Here is a 20,207-nt window from a genome sequence, read left to right as displayed (position 1 = left end):
TCAGATCATTTGATTCCTTTTTGATTTTCCCTGCAGCCCGCTCGTGCCCCAGCCGCCTGCACACCCTTGCTAAAAACGCCGTAGAGCTTATATCCAGCACCGCCCCCCTGCCCGTATAAAAGAGCCTCCCCACCTACCCTCTTCGTCACGTTGCTTTGCTTGATCCCTTCTCCGGCTATAGTGCGCCGGCTCGCACTGTGCTGGTTGTCGCTTCTTGTAAGCCAACAACCTGCCCAAGCCACCAACAACAGCCTTCTAACGTGACCAGATAATGCTGCGTTATTGACAAGCTCCGACCCCCAATGAACCGCCTCAGCCATGATTCAACCTCTATACAACTTACCGCGGCGCCCATGAGTCGAACCGACAGCGGCTTCGAGGACTACCAAGTCAAGCCTTCGGGTTCTGAAACTGCTGAGGAAGATGCCTTCTCAACCACGGCCGAAGCGAGCAGTGGCGCGCCTAACCACCGGCCCAGCCCGCTAAGCCATCACGAGTCCCGCTCCACACTCACAGCCGCAATCTCCGCTCCTACGACGCCTGAGCGCCCGGCGCTGAGAAAACGGCGATCCAGGCCGAGCTCCAAACATTCGCTCAGGTCTAACAGCCGCGCCTCGGCCGCCTACTCGAGGCCTTCTCTCTCCGGCAGAGTGCGCAGCTTCCCCGTCGAACTCTCAATGCACCGCAACGACCTCGACTCGGTGCTCGCCCTGCACTCGCGCAGCTGCAGCCTCTTCAGTTCCTCGTTTGCCCCCACCAGCGCGCCACAGTCACCAGGTCTCTCCTCCGTCGGCCGCGCCAGCACCGACATCCCTCGCCACTCTCTCCAGGTCGACACCACCAGCCTCAGGTCCGCCCACTTCTACCCCATGCCATCTCCGTCTCTGTCCGCCTTTTCCTCGCCCGCCCAGGAGGAGCCCGTCGAGGAGGAAGAAGAAGTCTCGACGCCGCCGCCCACCGTCATCCACTGGAACTCGCCCAGCACGCGCCGCCGCGAGTACGCCGAGATCGACCGCTCGACCAAAGGTTTCCGCGGCTTCGTGCGCCGCGTCACGCCGCGCTGGATGTCGCGCCGTCCGCCGAGGCAGGCGTTCTACGACGGCGAGAACGACGACGACGACGCGTGCAGCGTGAGGCGCTACCGCATCGAGGTGCCCGAAGAAGACGACCATGATGCGTGCGAGGAGAAGCGGAGACCAAAGTCCGCGCCGACGACCAGGATTGGGAGATTCTGGAAGTGCCAGTGAATGTCTCCCGCCACCTACCTATACAACAACCTACCTGTCCATCACCTACCAAAAAAACAAACACGACTACACGAGAACGAGATGCATCGAATATCTCTCTGTCCTGCGATTTGCTGTCTTCCTAATATCAACGCATTGTCACCGCGGGCTTGCTGGTCAATCGTCTTCCCTTCCAACTCTGTTCATCACAGCATCATCATCATCGACATATCTACACAGACGCATCCATAATTTGCAAAGATACCCAATATACGTTACATAGCATTAGCGTTGGTAGTGTTTAGTTATTTTCCCTTTTCTCTACATACGACACTGCTAGATACCATCATCTTCGCAGCTCTCATCATCACTTTTAGATACATCTCCGATACAGCAGACATCGGACGAGATCACTCAAACAAGTCAAAAACAGCTCAAAAAAATGGAAAAACAATTTATTCTGGAAAAATTTTCTCTCTGCTCAACGTGCGACAAGCATGATGTCGTCAGTCTTATTAAGTTGGCGTGTGCGTGGCTATTGACCTGGGCAGGGGAAAACCAAACAGCGCATCGTAACACGCGGCGGCCATCTTGCATTTTCTCGATGCGATCGCTTGGAATCATAGATCTGCTCTTTCTTAGCGGCGCACGACCGTCCCCTTGGGTTGGATTGTTGGATTTTTTGACTTTTGCTGGATATTCTGATCGGAGGCTAAACACGTGTTGTCAGGATCTTCCCGGATCCCGTCATGCGTGTGTCGGAAATGAAAGATTGGGTGGTTAGTTAGTAGCTCTCCCGCACTTTTCTCTCTACCTTGCTACCGCTCCTGCAAGTCATCTCCCCTTTTTTTTTCTCTCTCTCTCTCTCACTTTCGATTTAATTTTTTTTCAACGCTTTCTCATTTGATGAGGACACCTCCTTTACCCGATCGCTTGGAGCCGCGCCGCGCCGGCTATCATCCCGCCGCACACGCGCGGAAGCGGGAGTGAGGCGGCGGTAACCGACATTAGCTTCATTGCGCCGCCGCGCCGATCGAGGAAGGAACCATTGATGAACATTCTCGAAGGCTTCGCGAAGGGGGGAGAGAAGAAAAAAAGCACAGGGCACGAGGGCACGGGGTCCGATGAGGTGTTTTACCATAGGTACTGTGTACCCAGGTAATTTGATGATGTGTACATACAAGCCTAAGCGCACGCACTGGTAGACTGGTGAAGCTGGGATGACGAGCAGCAAAGCATCGTGAGAAGGATTCCCACCATCGAGAGAGATTGACAATATTTCAAATATGGGACACGGCAGGGGAATAAGAAGAAGCACCGAAAGCTAAAGGGAGAGCTAAGGGCGGTGATGACGCCGGCCTGACGTTGTTTGGTTCTGGTAGCGTTGGAAGTAGCGTCAGGCCGGCGCCGACGACGACGATGATGATGATGAAGGAAGGAAGGGGGATAGCAGGGATCCACACGTGTTTCTTCTGCGCATATCCACGTCCTGCCCCTGGCCCCGTGCACCACCGACTCGTGGGCCGCCGCAAAGTGGGGGGGAAGGATGGGTCAATGCGCCTTTTTTTTTTTACGCTTTTCGTGGTGGAGCCCCGGCGTGTGCGGCACGGCCGGGGCCCGTGTGCCAATCCGCACGGGGTTTGGGAGGCCCAGTCGGAAGAGGAAAGGAAGGTGCAAGAGAGAGACAGAGATGTAACAGTGTGCGTATATCGATCTCCTCGCTTTTTGTTTTTCCACCAGTGCCTACATACACCGCGTGGCCTTGTTGATAATGCGCCTTTTGACCGCGGACGATCTTCAACAGGGGCTACCACTCAAAATTGAGCCTCTTCGACCGTGCGGACGGGAAGAAGAAGAGGTCGTGTGTTTTCTGGAAGAGTGGAAGAGAAGTTTTGAACAGACCAACAGCTGATCACTCAAGAGATGATGAGATGCATCGAAGAAGGGGTCGAGCACAAACATTTGGTATGCAACCCATGGTGGCGGTGCTGTGTTGCAGCGTGCGAGCCGAGATGGTCTGCGCTTTTATGCTGTGCAGCAGCAGGGGGGGGTAATTTACCTTTTCTTTCCCCATGCGGAAGGGCGGTGCGTCAGGCGGAGGGGAAGGCGGCCGGGTTTCGGCGGAAGCGAGTGGGACGGCCCGCGCTTGTACCACACCTGTTCGTCTATAGGGACGACCGATGCGGTAGGTCGCCTTCCTACATGTGTCTTGGCTTACCGCTGGCGCCGTCTTCACATGTTGCGAAGCGCAATCCTGGAGGCTCGCTGACTTCGTGTTTGGCTGGAGCATGCTTTCGGAATGACGTCGTAAATTTTTCAGACTAGAAGGGCACTTCAACGTGGCGGTGCTTTGGTGTATTGTATTCAATAGATAAGAAAAAAGGTGTTTCGGCGAACGCCGGTGTTTGTATCTACGGGGGCAAAAATTAGCATAATTTGTTAACATCGGTGTTTTTTTTTTTGTCCTTGATTCCATGTAGACATTCTCTGTATTTCATACAGATACAATGCCTTAGTGGCTATGTGTTGAAACCAAAAAGCGATGCTGGAATAATCCTTACGTGCGTTATATTTGCAACACTATGGATACCTCATTCTTCTCTAATTTGGTCTCAGCCATGCATGTGAATTGTACAGCTGGATTCTTTTTTTTTTTCAGGCTGGTCATCTGAGACGGTTCCAAAACCAAGTGACAAGTCCCTGTGTGGCGAGGCTGTGGCCATAATTATGAGACTGAGGCGAGTCGTAAACCACTAATTTCAACACACTAACGTGTCTGACGGTGAAATGGGTTCGACGGTGACATGGGTTAGCTAACGAGATTCCGCCACGGTACTCGTGGATTTTCTTCGGGTTGCAATAAGAGGGATATCAAGCGGCTAGGTGCGGCTCTCTGATTGGATATCTCATCTCGCCGTTGAACCCATTTCACCGTCAGACATGTGTATCATCTCAAGTAGAGACTCACTATAATTAGAGGTGATTAGCACGTGATATTTCCACATGCAGCCAGCTGCAGGAAGCGAAACACTCATAAGCCTCGCCACGTCAACGACAGCTGCCTCCGTCACCATCTCCATCCATCGACCATGGCAGAAGTCATTGGTATACTTTCAGGCGCCATTACCTTCATCGACGCTGGTAACAAGATCCTGAGATTCCTCAGCGATCTCCGCCATGCGCCGCAGAAAATCAAAGCTCACCAGCAGCATCTTCGCACCATGTTACAACTCATCCAAGGCGTTCGACGCGATCTTGACCGCTTCAGTAACGGAACCGGAGTGATACCTCCCGCTCTGATTTCACAAGTCGACCTTGACGAAGTCGAGGACTTGATCCAGCAGGCTGTCAAGAAGGCTGGAGAATTGGAAACTATATTCAATGGCCTTGTCGGTCGTTCAGATATCACCAGCCTGCAACGCTCCTGGAAATCACTTCGGGCGCAGGACGGAATTTTGGAAAGGTTCCAAGACCTCACGGTGCTGAAAGACTCCTTGCAAGCCTGGTTGAATCGCCAGACTCTTCTCCTCTCAAGCCGACACAGGTATGTCTCAAACCGTATCTCCCGAAGCCCTTTGCTTTTGCTTTTAATCCTTCCAAGCGGTACCACCGAAAACAAGGAATTTGCTGAACTGGTCACTTCTGGCAATGCGTAGGATGTCACTCGAAGCCCTTGGACAGCACATCGATTCTGCTCACGACGACACCATCAATACCATTGAGGCCGCCGAATCGACACTCATTGGAGCGTTGAGATCTTCCCAAGAAAACTTCAATCATGAGTTCGGCAAGCTGAGGGACCAGAACGAGATGCTCATCCAGCTCGTCTCCAGACAGTCACGATTCTTGGAATCGCGCCCGATGAACCCGAGCATTCCGCAGTCAATATTTCCACGCATCGTCTATCCGGCTCACACCAAGAGAGAGCTCATAATTCCGCCGATATGTACCTGTACATCGCGACCAGCCCCGTGGAACAAGTCCTGGGGTCCAGTCTCCTTGCGATCCGGGACGAAGAATGTGCATGATAGAGGGTGTCCCCTGTATGGACGATCTGCTCGAACGGTGACACTCTCTGTCAATCTGTCAATCCTTCAATTTGTATTGAATGGCAGCTATGGATCCAATGGTGTTTTTTTCAATCAGCACATCAAGAACCCTGCTCGTATCGTCGACAGATCCCGTTCACCTGCATTCCAAATAATGGAAAATTTTGTTGTTTTGACCACCTACACAGCTGAGAAAAGAATCATTACGCCGTCAGCTATGACGGGAATGCTCAATGAACTGATACACAAGCTTGTCGGTTTGTTTCGCGAAGGGACAGCATCGGTGCACGATCAAGACGAATATGGAATAACGTTGCTTTGGGTAACTTCACTGGGCATTCCTAGCCTACCAGACAGCCAAGTTCTAACGATAGACAGGAGTTTGTAGAAGTAATGTTCTGGTGTCAGAATCTTAGGTCTCCCGAAGCAACGGCCTCTGTGATTGCGACCTTGGTTGCTCACGGCGCTGATGTCAACTGTTGCACGTATGTCTCCGTACGCATTATGCCGTTGAGTTCAATGTAGTTAACACGATCAAATCTCAGTAGGAGGACAGGGAGTCTTCTTGACCATTGTTTCTCATGGTATACGCATCCAGCCCATGATCCTCAATCCAACATCTATTTAGAGAGCCTGCTCTTCTCGTATGGCTGCGAGCCTCAGAAGTATAATTTCAGGCGCCTAAATGAACCAACTTTACAAATGATCTTCAGCTGCTCCAGGGATCCTGAGCTGGCCCAAGGTATGCACAGTTATGTTTCTTGTAAGGCCAAGCTAACAATGAGCAACAAGCTTTCGAATTTCCCGGCTACTACTACCCGATTTTTAACAAGTCAGCTGCAGATCTTCATGCGCTAGTTCAACAGGGCCGAAATTGGAATGAATGGCAACGCGACTTCCCAGCTCCGGCCGCGTGTGCTGTCTGGTGGCCGGAAGGGCTGGAGATCCTCCTCAATGCTGGAGCCGACATACGCTACGCCCTCGCTGTAGCGGTCAGATGCGGAATCACGGACACTGTTCAGTTTCTGGTCTCTAGGAATTGCCCTGTTTTTGCCGGTCAGCCTTTCGAAGGATATCGACACTTCTCAGTATTTGACTGGCTCGAATTTAACCACCCCACAACAGTCGAGCTCATCATACGTCACATGTCCCGTTCCCGCGAAGCCTTGTCACAACTAGGCTTGAAACATCTACCGCCAGGAACGCCCCTTCACAACCATCTCTTGGAAATCCGTCAACAGGGAACCGTTCTGGACGAATTTGCTTTCGAGACCTGGAAGGCCCTGAATGCAAGAGCTGTGGAGGTACCCGAATATCTTTGGCCCGGCACAAGAAAGTCGGTATACTTCGAACTCATGCACACCCCCAATACAAGGCTGAACGGCGCGATGATCGTAGCGCGGCTGCTATACGAGGTCGGGTTCAAAAATTTAGATATTGTCGACGAACGAGGCTGGACACCATTGCTTCTAGCCTACTCGTATGGCCAAGGTGACGCCGCAGAGATTCTTCTGAAAAATGGAGCCCGCCAAGACCTCGATTGCCAATGGGCTTATGCAAGGTCTAATGTCAAGCATGAAAAAACCCTAGTCAACATACTTAGCGAAGCTTTTCCACTCCAGAGAGACACTTGCAGTTGCTACTGCTCGCCCTCCGGTTGCCTCCCGCTAATTCGCTCTCTGAAACACCGTAAGAATCGTCCAATGATTCGAAAGACTTGCAGAGACGCCCTCTGCGAAATATTGTCCAATGTCTCTCCCGAATCGAAAGAGACATACTTTTTCGAGGTTTCCAGGTTCGAGGTATTCGAACGGCTTGGAATGGCGCACACCTGCTGTAAAGACAGCGTAGGACCCCCGGGCCAAATCTCTATGCAAGAGTACGTTGCTGGGAGAAATCTCGCCGCAGAAGATATTAAGGAGATGAAAGAGGAGGACCAAGAGCTGCTTCCAGTGCTCCTTGAGTACATGAAACTGTTCAAAAAATTGCGCGCTTCTTTCAAGGGTAGCGCACATGATTTCCAGAGCGTGTGGTGGGCCGCACTTGACCTTCTTCTTCCTCCGGATGGACGGCAAGTCAAATACGCTACTGAGAAGGATTGTGGAGCTCACCAAATTCATGGATCCACCGGAATGGATTCAGCAAAGAATTGGGTAGATGAACAAGGCTTCTGGGCCATCACACAACATTTTTCCAGTTTGTCGCCATCCATTACGGGCTTTTTTAAGATGTTTCCCGGAGCGGACACTTTGGAAACAATAGAAGAGTATGTTGAGAGTATGGGCGTCCCACTACATCACACGGCTTACCGAGTCTGGGAGAGGCACTCAATTTCGGACATGCAGTCGCCCTTTGTTGATCCTGTTTTTCAAACCTGTCTGGATACCCGCAAGGAAGAGTTCAAAAAGGAGATGGTAGAGCCTGTGCTCATACCTCTTGCAACCGCTGCTGTCATAAAAGACATCGACGCTGGACACAAAGCAGATATCCCCACTGGGCTCTACGACTATCTTGTTTCCGACGGGGCCATCGTCGATGGAAAGCTGAGAGGCGAGGTGGCTGATGTTTAACACTCGATGAGAGAGCAAAGTCGGACAACAGAAATGACGATGGCGAAATATGCTCAAGAAAAAAAGGAAAAGAGCGTCAATCCACGTTGATTTACCGTCAGATATGTTCACAAGCAGGAGAGGGGATTCCGCATGGTTTGCTACTGGTCGAAGTCCTGGACTCAGGTATAAAAGATCCACGAATGGTACGGTCTGGCCCTATCTACTACGTAGTAACCGTCCCTTTAACAGTATATTAACATGGCATTCGCAGCTCCAAAATTCGCGCCAATGTTTTCAAAAGGCTGTTCTCCAAATGCACTCCCGTTGGGAAAGTGACCAATGCAGTGGATTTATTGCCGGGGTCCATTGCCGAATGCCGTCATTTCAGCTTCAGCAGCAACATCTTTGGAACAACCCGTGGAAAGGCCGAGCTGAAGAACCGATCCAGTACAAAATGCCGAAAGTACCAAACCACGAGTTGGAAGAGCTTTGGGGTTGCTTTCCGAATGGACCGTCTAGATCTGGGGATAAAGCTTTTTTCTCGGGATAAGTAGAGTCGATATTTTCCTTCACAGTTGGAACGTCTAGACATGTTGATAGATGGAGCTGCTTTCTCTAGATAGCCACGCGGTATCCAACTCGAAAAAAAAAAAAAAGGTTCACAACCACGCATCATCTCTCAATCAATGATTGTATCTTTTTTTTTGTTTCTTGACATCAGTAGTGTAAGTTACGCACTTCGAACGTTAAAATTGCACGAGGACTATAAGCCAGCACTTAAGGAAATGCTATAACAGCGGCCGATGATTTCAGTTTACCGCCGCCAATCAGACCAAGGAAAAACTGCGGTTAAACGGGAACTAAAAATTTTACCAGACGGCTAGCCATTGCAAGCACGAAGAGTTCTGTCGGTGCCAATAGCCATGGTCAAACCAAACGTAGTCGAAGCATCGAACTTGTCTTTCATCTTTTAAAAGATAAATTTGGTGTTGCACACCCCACCCACAGGGACGCTTCGGCACGTCGTTCTCAGGCCCCCGGACCACTCCTCCACCACCCAAACGCCGCACCAGCAAAAAAGAAATGCCAAAAGAAGAAGGTCTGGTCACTACGAGGGTCGAACTCGCGACCTTGGCGTTAACTCTTAGTCCTCTGGGAAGACTGCCAATATTAGCACCACGCTCTAACCAACTGAGCTAAGCGACCTGGTGTTGAGGAATCCGGTGTAGACCACCAAGATTGCCTGTATTGAAAGAATAAATTTTTAAAAATTTATATATACCATTACAATTGAGGGTAGAAGTAGATTTTTAGTCCGTCTTGGTAGATGCGGTATTATGCTTGATACCAACGATGAGCTAGTTGGGCAGCATTATAGACTCCTGCGGAGCGCTGCAGACCAACCTTCTAACGCCTAGGTTCTTTCCCTAAGGGGAATCTTTCAAGGAAATCACCGAAATTATTTAAGACAGAAGTGGAATGAAATAGAATTTAAGTTGCATAACTACTCTACTCCGGGAAAAAGCAGCAAACCGCCCGGTGGTTAGGGAAATATATTATAGAGACGGGCTTAGAAATAAAAAGTCAAATGGCGAAGAAGAAAATTTATTTAAAGATGCGTGAATATAATATATCACCATAACTTCTGTTTGAATAAAAGATCGTCTTGAAAAAATAAAATGAAATTCATAGTGTTACAGCTGGCGGGTTTGAAGTAAGACATGGTTGGAATTAAGATTGCCAGTACTGGTTAGCCCTATCAACACTAAAACACCATCAATCCACACGTAAAGCCGCAATCCTGTGCGCCTTACAGCATTCCCTTACAACCGGTGGCTGGCGCGATTCCGTCCTTTCTACAAATTGATACGACCTCATTCGAAGAATTCGTAGTCGTTACGCTAGCCATCGCTTGAAGCACATACACGTTATATATGCGAAAACACTGAAGTTCTTCACAATGCATTTCTTCCCAGGACTACCTAAAATGCTAATGCTACCGACCCGATTGATGGAAGAAAGAGGAAAATCCCAGAACCCATGACTTCGTCAAAGTCATCTCGTCCTATCTCGTAATTAAACCAAAGTAAGAAAAAGTTTTGACAAAAGGAAAAAGGGCATCAACATCATTACAAAGAATGGCCGTAGCCAGTGTCCATCCATCCGTGGTGAAAAAACACCCATGAAACCCAGCAAAAAACAAGCAATGTCCCACCCAAGCACCGCCTGTACCCAAACCAATCCATCACTCGTAATCCTAATCGTTTTTTGTTTCCAACAAAAGAAAAAAAACCCAATCACATCACCGTCCTTCACTGTAAAGCAGAGCTGACCATGCTGGCTTCCTCCTCAGCTATGCGCCGGAAGTAATCCGCACCCTCCCTTCCCTCCAGCTGCGCCGTTGGGAGATCGGATCCCAGAGCGCTATCGTTAGGCGTACCCGGGCCGAAGATTTCCTTGGTAGCAGGGGGTTGCAGCGGCGGTACAGTGTCTGCCGGTTCTTTCAGCTCCGAGGGCGTCGGAGGCGTGGCGTCGATCTCGGTGGTCGGGGGCTCCACGTCCTTGGTGCCAGCGTCGGAGACAAGATCGCTCTGCTGCTGCTCGTCGATCCTGGTCGGGGCCTCGCTGCCGGTCGTTGCCTCGCTGGCAGTCGGGGCTTCGCTGGCAGTAGGAGCTTCGCTGGCAGTCGGGGCTTCACTAGCGGTCGGTGCTTCGCTGGCAGTCGTGACTTCGCTGGCAGTAGGAGCTTCGCTGGCGTTCGGAGCCTCCTTGACATCCGGGACCTCACTGGCAGCCGGAGCTTCACTGTGAGCCACTTCACTGGCAGGTGCCTCACTAGCACTGTGAGCCTCGCTATAGACCGAGCCCTCGCTGGCGTTGGCGGAGACGACCGAGGTGCCGGAAACGGAGTCGTCATCGTGCGGGATCTCAGTGGCTTCGCCCTCATCATCCTCGGCGGCGTCGCTGTACTGGCTCTCGCCATCCTCATCCGAGACGTCGTGTTCGTGAATGATAGCCGTGCCGTTGCCCATGGTGCCAATGCTCGTGCGGCGGCCGGCGTGGCTGGCCGTGCCAGTCAGGTAAGAGCCGGTGCCGTACGTGTATTCAGAGCCCGCTTCGGAGCCGGCATCGTCGTAGGTCGAGGCAAACTCCTCACCAGTGCCAGCGCCGCTGAGGATGCTGTGGTGGCGCTCGGTGCCAGCATCGCTGATCTCGTCGAGCTCCGCCTCCGACTCCTCGCTCAGGATGTCGTTCTCCTTGTTGGCGTCGGAAACGGCGCGCTTGGAGCCCCAAGACGGCTTGCGGTAGCCATAGTTGGTCTTGACAGAGTGGCTGCGCTTGAGACCCGTGTTGGGAGCACCGGTGAAGCCTTGCGCACCCGTCGGCGTGTTGCCGCTGATCTGACTGAGTGACAGGATGCGGCGAGCGTTCGGGTTCGCCTGAGCAGCGGAGCTGCGCTTGACAGGCGTACGAGCGCCCAGGGCCATGTTCACGCCCTTGGCAACAGAGCTGGGGAGCGGCACGGAGGAGGCGTCCGGAGAAGCGGTGCTGGGAGCGCGGGAGACCTTGGGAGCCCTGATTCCCTTTTGGAGGAGCAGAGCACGAGAGTGGTCCATGATTCCGTTGAGGATGCGACGCTCCAGAGCGTCGGCCTTGTGCTCCATGTTCTGGAGCTCCTCGCGGCGGATGTTGAGAGCCATCTCGAGGGCAGACACGTCCGCGTGCAGACGCATCTTCTGCGACGTGAGCATCTCCTTTTCGTGGCGGAGGGTCTCAACCTGCTGGCGCAGAGTGTCCTTCTCGTCATTGAGGTTGAGGATGTCGTTCTCAATGTGCTCCTTCTGGACGAGGCGACGCTCGAGCAGGATGGCGGCTTCTTCCGCCTCCTTCTCCTTGTTCTCTTGACCCTCAGTGATGAGCCTGGTCTGGAACTGGACGAACTCAGTGACTTCGGCTGCCGTGGTCATTACCTGCTTGTGAATCTCGTCGAGGCGTTCGAGCTGGGCGGCGGACTTCTCGGCATCAGTGGCGTGGCCCAACAGCTGGTCGAGCTTCTCCTTGACCTGAGAGTCATCGTACTTCTCGGCCGGCTCCGGTGGAGGAGGAAGGAGGGCGGGAAGTCCAGAGAAGAAGCTCTCCCTGAACTCCTCCGCGCGGCTTCTCGCCTCCAGAGCCGCTGCCTCGGCAGCTGCCTTGGACTCTTCTTGAGCGGCCTTTGCAGCCTCTTCGGTGGCCTTGGATTGCTCGTAGTGCTGGTTGACAAGAGCGAGGACTTCTTGAAGGGTCATCATGAACTTGGGGTGGTTCTCCGTGAGGTCGTCCTGCATGACGGTGAGGGCGGTAATGGCCTTGGCAACTTCGTCGCGGGTCAGCTGATGCTCGACCTTGTTGTCATCGTGCTTCTCGTCCATCTTGGCCGTAGCGTCGTCAATCTTCGTGATGACGACGGCCGAGTCACCAGTCAGCTTCTCCGTGGTCTCGGTGAAGGCCGTGTTCATGCCGGTGATGGTAGTGCTGATGGTATCGATAGTAGCCTTGATCTCCTCCGAGACGGTCTTGGTGCCAGTCATGAGCTCCTCTTGGGCGGTCGTCTTCTCGTCCATCTTCTGAGCGGAAGCTTCGGCGAGTACGAGCATGTCATCATACTTGGACGTCATCTCGGCAAACTTCTCGTCGAGCTTCTCGATCAAGCCAGCGATGACCGCATCCTTGACCGCGTCGTGCTTCTCGAGAGCAGCCGTGGACTTTTCCTCGGCGTCGGTCTTGAGTCCCTCGATGGAACCGTGCGCACGCTCGAACTCGCGGTTGATGGTCTCCATCAGTTCCTTGACATCCGCCGTGACATTGAGGTTGGTGTTGATGGTCTCATCGAGAGTCTTGATGGTCTCCTTGACACCTTCGACACCCTCGCCGCCCTCCTGGAGCTTAGCCTTGAGCTCCTCCTTGACGGCGTCGAGGAATTCCTTGACTTCGCCGACCTTGGTGATGATGGTGTCCGCCTCGTTCTTGCGGTCATCGAAGGCCTTGGCGGTGACTCCGATGTCACTCTCGTAGCTCTCCTTCATCTTGTCGTGGCTGTCGCGGAAGTCATGGATCAAGCCGACAACTTGCTCGATGTCGGCCTTGGAAGGAACGGCCTCCGACTCCGGCATTATCGCCAGCCTTTCCTTGACCTCGGTGACTAGGACCGCAAGGGCGTCGGTGTCCTCTCTGGTCACCTTCTTGGCCTCTTCCTCCTCAGAAGGCTTGGCGTTCTTGAGTTCATCCAGCGCCGTCTTCAGATCCGCGACGAGCACCTCGACGACGGCAACATCACCCTTCGAAGCGACGTCCTCGCCTTCAATCTTGGCGGTGAGCTTGTCGATGGCCTCGTTGGTGACCAAAACCGCGGCTTCGACGACGTCCAAGTGCTCTTTCTTGACCGCAGTCTCGGGGTCCGGTAGGACGATCTCGTCAAGCTTGGCCTTGGTGTTCTGGAGGAGAGTCTCGATGGCGTCAGTATCCTCCTTCCTGGCCAAGCCCTCCACTATCTCAGTGTCCCTGCGCTTGTCTTCGGAGAGAACGGTAACGGCTGCCTGCACGTCCTTCAAAAGCTCCTCGACGTTGACCAAGTCCTCCTTCAGAGCGATGCCTGCAAGGTCGTCCTTGTGGGCGACGCCGTCCAAGTCCACCTTGTGAGCGATACCATCTAGGTCTTCCTTCATGGCGACACCTGGAGCGGCCTCGTTGGGAGGCGCGGGGGCCGGGATGTTCTGAATGTTGGAGTCCATCGCCTCAACCTTGATTTGCAGCTGAGTCATCAGGACCTCGAGCTCCTTCAAGTCATCGCGCTTGAGGCCCATTTCTGTCTCGGCCTCCTCCTCGGGTGCGTCACGGGAGAGAGCCTTATCGGGATCGTCGGCCAGGACAACCTCGTTGCCGACGGCCGAAATGTCATCCTCGACGGTGGCCTGCTTGTCACCCTTGAGTCTAGTGATCTCGGTGCTGATAGACTGAATGCCCTCCTTGAGCGTCTCGAGGATCTCGTAGTTGACAGACATGTCAATGGCCGCGCCAGCGCCGGTGACGGCTTTGATGTCGGTGCGCAAGCTCTCGACTCCGTCGTTGATTGCGTCAAGGATCTCACCAGTAGCGGACATCTGGCGCTCCGGGTTGTCGATCTTCTTGGAGAGGTCGGAGCGAAGGTCATCCAAGCCCAGGCGGACCGTCTCCAGAATCTCTTCAGTGTCGGCGCGAGACGCGACGTTGCTGAGGAGGCTCTTGCGGAGGTTCTCGAGTTGGTCGCAAAGCGCTTGAAGAGCTTCTTCACTGAGGCCGTGGCCGGGGTTCTCGGCTTGCGCCTCCTTGATGCCTTCGAGGCCAACACGAAGCGCTTCCAAAATCTCCTCTTTATCCTCCGACGCGCCGCCGCTCTTCACCAGGCTGCCACCCAAAGTCTCGCGGAGGTGCTCGAGCTCTTCCTTGATGGCGCCGAGGGTCTCCTTGGAAGCCTCGCCTTGGTCATTCGCCAGCTGGGCTCGGAGCGTATCCATGTTCTCGCGGACAGCTTCGATGATGTCGTCCTTGCTGTCATCAGCGCCTGACTTGACCAACGTCGTTGCCAGAATCTCCCGAAGGTACTCAAACTCCTCCTTCATTGTCTTGACGACCTCTTCGCTCGATTGAGGCGCTCCGATCGCCTCGTCTCTCGCTTCCATCTTCACGTGGAGATTTTCAAGGCTGGCGTGGATTGTGTCGAGAATTTCGTCGCGGTGGGAAGCACTTCCATGGATGACGGCCTCGCGAAGCTGGTCGAACTCGACCTTCATGGCCTCTTCCATCTCTTCCTTGATGGTGTCCTCATCGTCGCGCTTCTGCATGTACGTCTTGAGACCGTCAAATCCTTCGTTCAAGGTTTGCAGGAGCTCGGCCTTGTCACCGCTCGCAGCGGGCACGATCTGGCTCGTCAAGGACTCGTGCAGATGCTCAAACTCGGATCGGATGTAGTCTAGCATCTCAGCGCGGTTGATGGCCTGGTCGCCTTGGGGACCAGCAGCCACGTAGCCCTGCACGTCAGCGCGAAGGGTCTCCAATCCGCCGCGGAGGGAGTCGATGATTTCATCCTTGCCGGTGACGTCCTGAGCGCGATCCACGTAAGTCTCGACCTCCGCACGCAACCTCTCCAAGCCGTCCTTGAGAGCGTCGAGGACCTGTTCGGTGTCGCGGCCGTTGGCCGAGGAGTACGCCTTGAATTCCGTTCGCATATCCTCGACCAGTCCCTGCAGCCTGTTCATGACCTGCTCACCATAGTTGCCAAGAGGGGTCTGGGTGCCCTCGAGACCGGCCTTGACGGCCTCGAAGAGGTCTTCACGGGAGATCTCGAGCTCGCGAGGAGCGCCGTCGAGACCTGCTTTGACGGCATCGAACAAGTCATCTCTAGAGATTTCAAGCTCGCGCGCGGCGGACCCTCCGTGAGTTTCAAAGCCATCCCGAACTGCCTCCAAGATGATGCCACGGGTGAGCTCGGGATCCGGATGGCTGGGAGGCACGGCGACCTGCATCGACGGCCTGATCTCGTCCAGACACTCACGCACGGCGGAAATGACTTCCTCACGGATTTCGTGCGCGTTGCTGGGAGGTTGCGGGAATTCGACGTGGGTCAATGCCTCCATGACAGCGTCCATCACCTCGTCACGGCTAAGCGACTCCGGGGCAGAAGCGGAAGAGCGATACTGAGTAAGACCTTCCCGAAGGCACTCGAGGATTTCGTCGCGCTCGAGACCGAATTGCTGCAGCTCAATTTCGGGTTTGTAAGCTTCGTAAGCTTCCTTGACCGCCTCGAGAATGGCTTCCTTGTCGAGCGGCTGGCTGGAAGGTTGAGCAGGGTGGTCGAGGCCCTGCTCGGCGAGAGCGTGCTTAACGACGGCATACACCTCTTGGTTGTCGACTGAGGCCATTGACGCGCCGGATCCTCGTCTTCTCGACCTCATAACGTAGTCCATGTGCTCCTTGAGTTCGGCGAGGCCCTCTTGCACGATGCGTGAGATGTCCTCCTTCTCGGCGCCATCCTCCAAAGCCAGCGCACCGCTGCTGTTCGGTGTGACTTCATCAATCTTGCGCCCGAGCTCACGGCCCATGCCGAGCACCTCGCCCCGCAGATCTCTCACCAAAGCCTTCGTCTCCGATGTGATGCCGCCCGATTCCTGCACGCTATCCTTGATCTTCCTCAAGAGCTTCAGCATGTCAGCACTGACGAAATCGGCGGCCTTGGGGCTGGAGTAAGGTTTCGAGGTGTTCGCATCGTTCGAAATGCCGAACGCTGCGTTGATGTCGCGAGTAGCCCTAGCCACCTGGCTCTCAGGACTTGCTGCACGCTGCCTCTCGGACGGTACGTCCATGAGAGTGAGCGCGCGGCTCTCCGAACCCTGCTTGATGAACTCCACTAGCTCGCCAACCTTTTTGGAAGTCTCGTTGGACTCTTGATTCGATTTCTCAAAGAGGCCGTTGAGAGTGTTGATCAGACGCTCCTGGCCCTCCTTGGTGACCATTTCCCGCACAATCTTCTCGAGCATCGCCACGCTCGCAGCTCCCTCAATCGAGTACGGGTTCGGGCTTCCTATCCTCTCATCTACAAAGGGCGACGCCATGCGGGGAAGACGGAAACCGTGCTTGTCCGACGCATCGGGAGTGCCGGGCACGGCGCTCATGCCACCGAAGCTGTTGGACCTCGTGTGCAATCCGGGAATGGGTGGGGGCGGGGCGAACAGGGCGGAGCCGTTGATGTTGCTTACAAGCTCCTTCAAGCTCTTTCTGATGTCCTCGTCACGCGCGTTCGTCGCTTCCTTCAGGCTGATGAGGTCCGTCGCGTTGTCTTTGCTGCGCCGACTCAGCTGTGCCATCTCACGCTGCAAGTTGGATGCTATTGTAGCGATTTCCTTGATTTGGATGGAGATGACATCCGCGTCCTGCGGCTTCGCGCGAGGGGTGGAATTTGAAGTGTTGGTGGCATCGTGCAGAGGGGATTCAAAGTCTCGTAGAGGCATCGACTGGAGCGCCATGTAGGTCGCCGACGGCGGCGTGTTCTCGCCCAGTATTGCCTTGGGGTGCGACCTGTTGCCCGTCCGCAGCGGCGGCGTGTCCCGCATGAGCTCGCGTTGCGTGGGTGTAGGTGTGCTGGAAGGCGTCTTATCCGGGGATCCGGGAGGAGAGTTTACGTGTTCGGGGACGGCGGAAGAAGCACCATGTCTGCTGCTAGGCCTCTCTGGCGACTTCTCTGGCGAGCGGCTGGGGCTGAGTATACTTCTGAAGTCACGGAGATTTGCGTCCTGGAATGACTGCATCCGCTTATGTGCAGCACCTTTGATGAGGGCCCTGTCGGGCGACGAGTTCTTGGGAGGCATGGGGTTGGTGGTGTAGTTGGGCGCATTTTCACGGGCCTTTTCTTCAAGCGCCTTCGCAGCATTTGCGATGGCGGCCGATGTGTTCGGGCGGGCGAGCAGGGGAGACCCAGGGTTCAAAGGCAGTGGAGGAGGAGCACGTTCCGGGTCTGAGCTGTCCCACCTAGAGAAACGGAAACGAGATGTCAGCGGCATTGTGTTCCTTCGTGCGGCGTTGTGGTAGGGCGCCGTGTGGGTTGCGGATCGCGTGACGTAAATCAGGCAGACACGCGAGGCCGGGGAGAATCAAAACAAAAAGATGGAGAGAGGGCGGCGTACATGGGGATGGACATCCTGCTGGAGTCCGACGAGAAGGAATGCTGGTGCTTGACAAGAGCGTCAGGCTCCACGGAGCTCTGGCGACGGCTCGAAGGCATCGTCTTGTGCTGTTAGAAGGACGCAAATGGGTATCTCAAATCGAGGAATGCTAAAGGCGACAATTCGGTGGAATGCGCGGATCACTGCGAGCGCGACGCGGGGAGGCGGTCAACGGCGCTGAACGTGGGCGACGACGCGTTCTAGAGAGCCGGCACGGCGACCCAGCGCGGACGTAGTAGAGGATCGGTGCGGGAGGGCGTTGGCAATGTGGAGAGAAGTGTCGGGCGCGCGGTAGGGTGTTGGTAAGTTATCAAAGCAGGGAAGAGCATGCGCGTGCATGGGTGGTTGCCATGGTCGTAAACAGCAGGTAAACAGTGCATTGACCGGGCGATCAGGCAGCGGCGACGCACATCGCGCGCGAGTGCTCCACGTCACAGCCTCGCCTGGGATCTGGGGCTGCCGTAGCACAAGCGAGCGCGCGCCTTGGTTTGGGCACCGCTCCATCGGCGTCGTCCAATCGCTGCGCCTGCGTCTGGGAACCACAGCAACCGCCTCAGCTTCCGCTTTGCACTGACAGCCAGGACTTCCTTCTCGACGCGCCTCGTCTGGCGCAAACAATAAAATGGCGCGCGCGCCCGCGTCCCCAACTCAACACCGAATTTGCGTGAGCGGAGCCAGCGCAGCTCGCATCTGATATCCAACGTGCACTGCAGGCCTATTGCGCCGCCGCTTCCGGGGTCCTCTGAATCGTTATAGCGCCGAAGGGACACGACGTGCGCATGCGGTGCGATTGCCTCCTGCGCCAAGCCTCCCCCGAAGCGCCCAGCAAACAGCTCAAAAATATCCACGATAAGGCTGAGCGGTTTCCGCAAAGGTCCGAAGCCTTGGAAATCACGAGAACGTGCGGGTAAGCGGATGGCATGTCGGGTGCCCTCCGGTGGAGCCGCAAGGCGTGCTCTCTTCTCAACCAAAGATTCACATGCTCACTGGGATCGCCCGCGTTGGTGTCGCGATGCCTTCCTCCGTAGTCGACCGCTACTCGAGACGCGCTCACACGCTCAGTGCTGGTTTTCTGCTCATACACCGCCGGTGGTCATCGCAATCTCCATCTGCTTAGCTCGTCTTGTGACGGCGCCGCTGACGAGCGATAGCGCTGCCCAGGAAAACAGCGAAGCAGTAAAGTGGACGAAGATGGATTCACGAGATAGCGGTATAGTCTCAGGAGATGACGGAACCGTCGAAGGACACTAGATTACCTCCCGTAGTGCCTTTGTTAAGGGAAGATAAAGTGGGTGGGCTGCCAGCCGAATTGCGTGAAATACAAAACACCCAAGCTTTCTGAACTTCGAGATCCGCATGTCCTGCCGCGAAGTCCTCGCCGTGCTGCGGACGGTCTTCTGCCGTTGCTGCTTCTCGCGCCGACGCCGCAGCAGACGACTGCAGGCGAGCCGGGGCCGCAAACGCGTGCGCTCATTGGACGGTGGCTCGGATCCAGGCTTTGGCCCGCCGGTGGGCGGATTATTTTAACACCGAGAGTCCTCGCTTCCGGGCACCGCACGATAGCGGATCCGGATTTTTACCCTCGCAACGACGACGACGACCCGTATCACGCCCATACCCGATCGCTCAACTGACGACAGCAGGCAAGATGAAGTGTACGTCGCCGCCCGCTGCATGCCGTCGGACTGCCATGCTGACCCTCGTACAGTCCTCAAGGTCGGCCGTGTCGCCATCATCACCCGGGGCCGCTATGCCGGCAAGAAGGTACGACGACAACCATCCATTCACACCCTGCGACCGATCACCGCCGACCGCTTTGTTTTCGAGGGAACGCATTGAGGAGGGAGGATCGGAATCGCGCGGTGGAATCTTTTGGGAATCGCGAAAGAACAGCAAAAAGTTGACTCGGGCGTGGAACTACAGGTCGTGATCATCCAGCCCCAGGACAGCGGCTCCAAGTCGCACCCCTTCCCTCACGCTCTCGTCGCCGGTATCGAGCGCTACCCCTCCAAGGTCACCCGCCGCATGTCCAAGACCCGCCAGACCAAGAGGTCCAAGGTCAAGCCGTTCATCAAGACGGTCAACTACAACCACCTCATGCCCACCCGCTACACCCTGGAGCTCGAGGGCCTGAAGGGCGTCGTCACCAACGACACCTTCAAGGAGGTTTCGCAGCGCGAGGAGGCCAAGAAGACCGTCAAGAAGGCTCTTGAGGAGAGGTACCAGAGCGGCAAGAACAGGTGGTTCTTCACTCCTTTGCGTACGTCCACCCCGTTTCCCGAAACCGGCCCCGCTCGGACGCGAAGCGCAACCACTGACACTTTTTCCGACAACAGGTTTCTAGGCGTCTCGTTTCTCTCGGATATGTGGCATTGCGGTGGGGCGCGGCTTGCTTGAATGATCCGGCGTCAAAAAGATGTAGCTGGATTTCAAAAAAACAATCGAAATTCCCATACTGCATAGGCTCCATCAAACCCACGCAGCACATCCTACACCTTGAGCCGTGATTGTCGGATTTTCTACGGAACCTATGAATACCTGGGGTGGAAGGGAAAGGATGGCACGGAAGAGACAAAACCGGGGCGTTTTCTTTCGTGGCCAACAGTCACCTTGAGCTTTTTGATAGACTCTGCGACAGTCTAATCG

The 20,207-nt window shown here is 54.9% G+C and overlaps 4 protein-coding genes across 4 annotated transcripts; 3 read left to right on the top strand and 1 right to left on the bottom strand.

Annotated features, from left to right (window-relative positions):
* Positions 1-353: 353 nt before the first annotated feature.
* On the top strand, positions 354-1,247 carry LTHEOB_2092 (uncharacterized protein; the record flags this gene model as incomplete). The annotated part of the gene is made up of 1 exon (XM_035510866.1): positions 354-1,247. One exon carries the CDS (start codon positions 354-356, stop codon positions 1,245-1,247), a length of 894 nt encoding a protein of 297 aa, XP_035365032.1.
* Positions 1,248-4,315: 3,068 nt separating this feature from the next.
* On the top strand, positions 4,316-4,882 carry LTHEOB_2091 (uncharacterized protein; the record flags this gene model as incomplete). Its single annotated transcript, XM_035510865.1, has 2 exons — positions 4,316-4,770; positions 4,828-4,882. The coding sequence occupies 2 exons, from the start codon at positions 4,316-4,318 to the stop codon at positions 4,880-4,882; spliced, it is 510 nt and encodes a 169-aa protein (XP_035365031.1).
* Positions 4,883-10,139: 5,257 nt separating this feature from the next.
* On the bottom strand, positions 10,140-17,620 carry LTHEOB_2090 (Prefoldin; the record flags this gene model as incomplete). Its single annotated transcript, XM_035510864.1, has 2 exons — positions 10,140-17,367; positions 17,523-17,620. 2 exons carry the CDS (start codon positions 17,618-17,620, stop codon positions 10,140-10,142), a joined length of 7,326 nt encoding a protein of 2,441 aa, XP_035365030.1.
* Positions 17,621-19,209: 1,589 nt separating this feature from the next.
* On the top strand, positions 19,210-19,905 carry LTHEOB_2089 (Ribosomal protein L27e; the record flags this gene model as incomplete). Its single annotated transcript, XM_035510862.1, has 4 exons — positions 19,210-19,216; positions 19,270-19,325; positions 19,485-19,821; positions 19,898-19,905. The coding sequence occupies 4 exons, from the start codon at positions 19,210-19,212 to the stop codon at positions 19,903-19,905; spliced, it is 408 nt and encodes a 135-aa protein (XP_035365029.1).
* Between the last annotated feature and the right edge of the window lie 302 nt (positions 19,906-20,207).

Source organism: Lasiodiplodia theobromae, assembly GCF_012971845.1.
Source record: "Lasiodiplodia theobromae strain AM2As chromosome Unknown scaffold_5, whole genome shotgun sequence".
NCBI lineage: Eukaryota > Fungi > Ascomycota > Dothideomycetes > Botryosphaeriales > Botryosphaeriaceae > Lasiodiplodia > Lasiodiplodia theobromae.
The sequence above is the reverse complement of the archived record's forward strand: the minus strand, read 5'-3'. Positions and strand labels throughout refer to the sequence as shown.